The 2,528-nt window shown below is 35.4% G+C and overlaps 1 protein-coding gene across 1 annotated transcript in view; it reads right to left on the bottom strand.

Moving 5' to 3' along the window:
• ANKIB1 (ankyrin repeat and IBR domain containing 1) overlaps positions 1-2,528 on the bottom strand; it is a 185,113-nt gene that overhangs the window by 43,323 nt on the left and 139,262 nt on the right. The window contains exon 11 of the mRNA XM_012656561.1: positions 1,358-1,488. Within this exon, the coding sequence (XP_012512015.1) occupies positions 1,358-1,488 (131 nt within the window). The remainder of the gene's footprint in view (positions 1-1,357; positions 1,489-2,528) is intronic.

Genomic DNA, 2,528 nt, shown 5'->3' with positions numbered 1-2,528 from the left:
ACAAAAGTATTCACAAATGTAGGCACAGATTAATAAAATGTTATTAATAATATTCCAGAATATTTGTTTTAAGCTTATGGTAGTTTCTTTCTGTGCCACTAAATCAGGAGGTTATATTTTCTTTCTAGCCTTTGGGCCTCTAACAGTAATTATTTGTATTAATTATTTTTCAGCCAAGTGTATCTTTGGCACTTCTATTTTCAATATAGTAATTAATTACTTATTTAATTGATAGCTTCGTTAGTAGACCTAAAAAGCCTGGCCATTGCTTTCAGTTCCTATGTTAGACACACATATACAGCTGTCCCTTGGTATCCATGGAGGGAATGGTTCAAGGACCTTCCATAGATACCAAACTCTGCAGATGCTCAAATCCCTGATACAAAATGGTGTAGTATTTGCATATTACTATGCACATCATCCAGTATACTTTAAATCATCTCCAGATTACTTATAATACTTAATACAATGTAAATGCTGTGCAAATAGTTGTTACACTGTATTGTTTAGGGAACAATGACAAGAAAAAAAAAGTCTGTACATGTTCAACATGGACATAATTTTTTTTTCTGAATATTTTTGATTCATGGTTTGTTGAATCCACGGAGGCGGAATCCAAGAATACAGAACGCACAGTTGAGGAGGGCCAACTGTATAGACACCTATTGATAGACACTATCTAGATTTGGACTTTGGGGATTGCCTGGGGCCTCATTTGGGCCTTGAGTCTAACCTGTGTGCTCCAAAATCAGCTTTACAAGAGATCTCTGTAAGGTAGCACTTTGTTTATCATTTCCTGTTATTTTTATTTATTTGTTTACTTTTAGAGACGGGATCTCATTCTGTCGCCCAGGCTGGAGTGCAGTGGAGCGATCACAGCTCACTGCAGCCTCAAACTCCTGGACTCAAGTGATCCTCCTGCTTCAGCCAAATGGGTGGCTGGACTACAGGTCTGTGCCAAAACATCTGGCTAATTTTTTTTATTTTTTATTTTTTTAGAGATGGGGGTCTCCTCATTTACTATTATGATGTGTATATATAAACACACACACACACCACTCTCTTAAGACTCTTACTGGGGAAGATGATCGGCAGGGAAGGAGTCAGGCATTTTTGATCTTCTGCCCAAATACGACAAAATCCTTATCCTTACTTTTAACATTCAATGTGAGTATAAAATTTAGTAATATAAATCAACACTTACATTATTCAACAAAGAATATAAAATGCACTCTCCTAGAACCTATCTGAAACCCTACAAGATTTTTATACTTACAACATTTCTCCTTTGGAATGACAATCAAACTAAATTAAGATTCCAACTGCAAAGCATGCAAAATCCTCTTTACCTTCTTACCTTAGCACATTGCATGTGATTGCAGCCTTCATTCTTCTGTATTGGAGACTTACAGTTAGCACAGGGCTTGGAGTTAGTTAACAACCAGAGACAATTGGCAGCATCTTCATAAGCTTCACTAACTCCCACAACTTTTGGAAATTAAGCACAAACACAAAAATAAATCATTTCTGGGGGAAAAAACCCTCCAGACTTTTCTTTGCAGGCTGTCTCTCAATTTTAATCATATATTTATTTTCCTATTGGGCTATGGCAAAGTTTTAAAACTGTTTCATTTTGAATAGCATAATTATAATAAGATAAGAAGCTCTATTCCGAAAGCACTGTTCATGAAACTTGGTTTAAAGGAGATTTCTCCATAAACCTGTATCCAAATAAACAAGGAAAGAAAAAAGCCCAAAGTTAAAAAAAGCATGTTACTCTCTTTAAAACAACTATTGCATCAAAGAAAATTATAGAAAAATAGTTACTTTAGATAATAATTTCTTCAATAGGCCAGTTGCAAACATAATTATCAGAAACTCTTCATCAGAGTAAAAAATATGAACTATCTCTTTTATCCATGATTATTTTCACAAATTTAAAATGAATCCAATGTGACATGTCTAAAACTAAGTTTATTATTTCCCCCAAACCTGCTCCTTTCTCTATTTCCATCCTGGCAAATGATACGATCATCTGTCCAGAGTCAATCTAGGAAGAGTATGATATTCAACACCCTCCTCCTGCCGTCACTTGTGGCATCCCACTGATTCCACCTCTTTCTCTCTCTTATCTGTTTCCTTTCCATTTCCAGTTCTTATTGCTTTAGCCAGGGTCCTCCACATCTCTTGGCTAGGCAACTAAAGCATAGAAAACCAACCTATTTCTCCAGTTCCTTTACCTTCTCATCCCCAACTATACTGCCTGCACAGTGATCTTTTAAAAATACAAATCTGCTTAAAATCTTTTAATTGTTCCTCACTGACTACAACAGACTATAAGATAAAATCAAATCACTTTAGCAAAGAATATAAAGCCCTTCATGATCTTGCCAATTTGGTAAGCTTCTCTCACCCTCTCTCTCCAATCAACCTTACGCTCTTCGTCTTCTTAAACTCAACTTATTCTACTATAAGTTGAGATCTATAATCTTTTTTTTTTTTTTTTTTTTGAGACAGAGTCTCACTCT

This window comes from Propithecus coquereli, unplaced genomic scaffold (assembly GCF_000956105.1).
Source record: "Propithecus coquereli isolate 6110/MARCELLA unplaced genomic scaffold, Pcoq_1.0 Scaffold508, whole genome shotgun sequence".
Lineage (NCBI taxonomy): Eukaryota > Metazoa > Chordata > Mammalia > Primates > Indriidae > Propithecus > Propithecus coquereli.
Note: the sequence above shows the minus strand (reverse complement) of the source record. Positions and strands in the feature narration are given on the sequence as shown.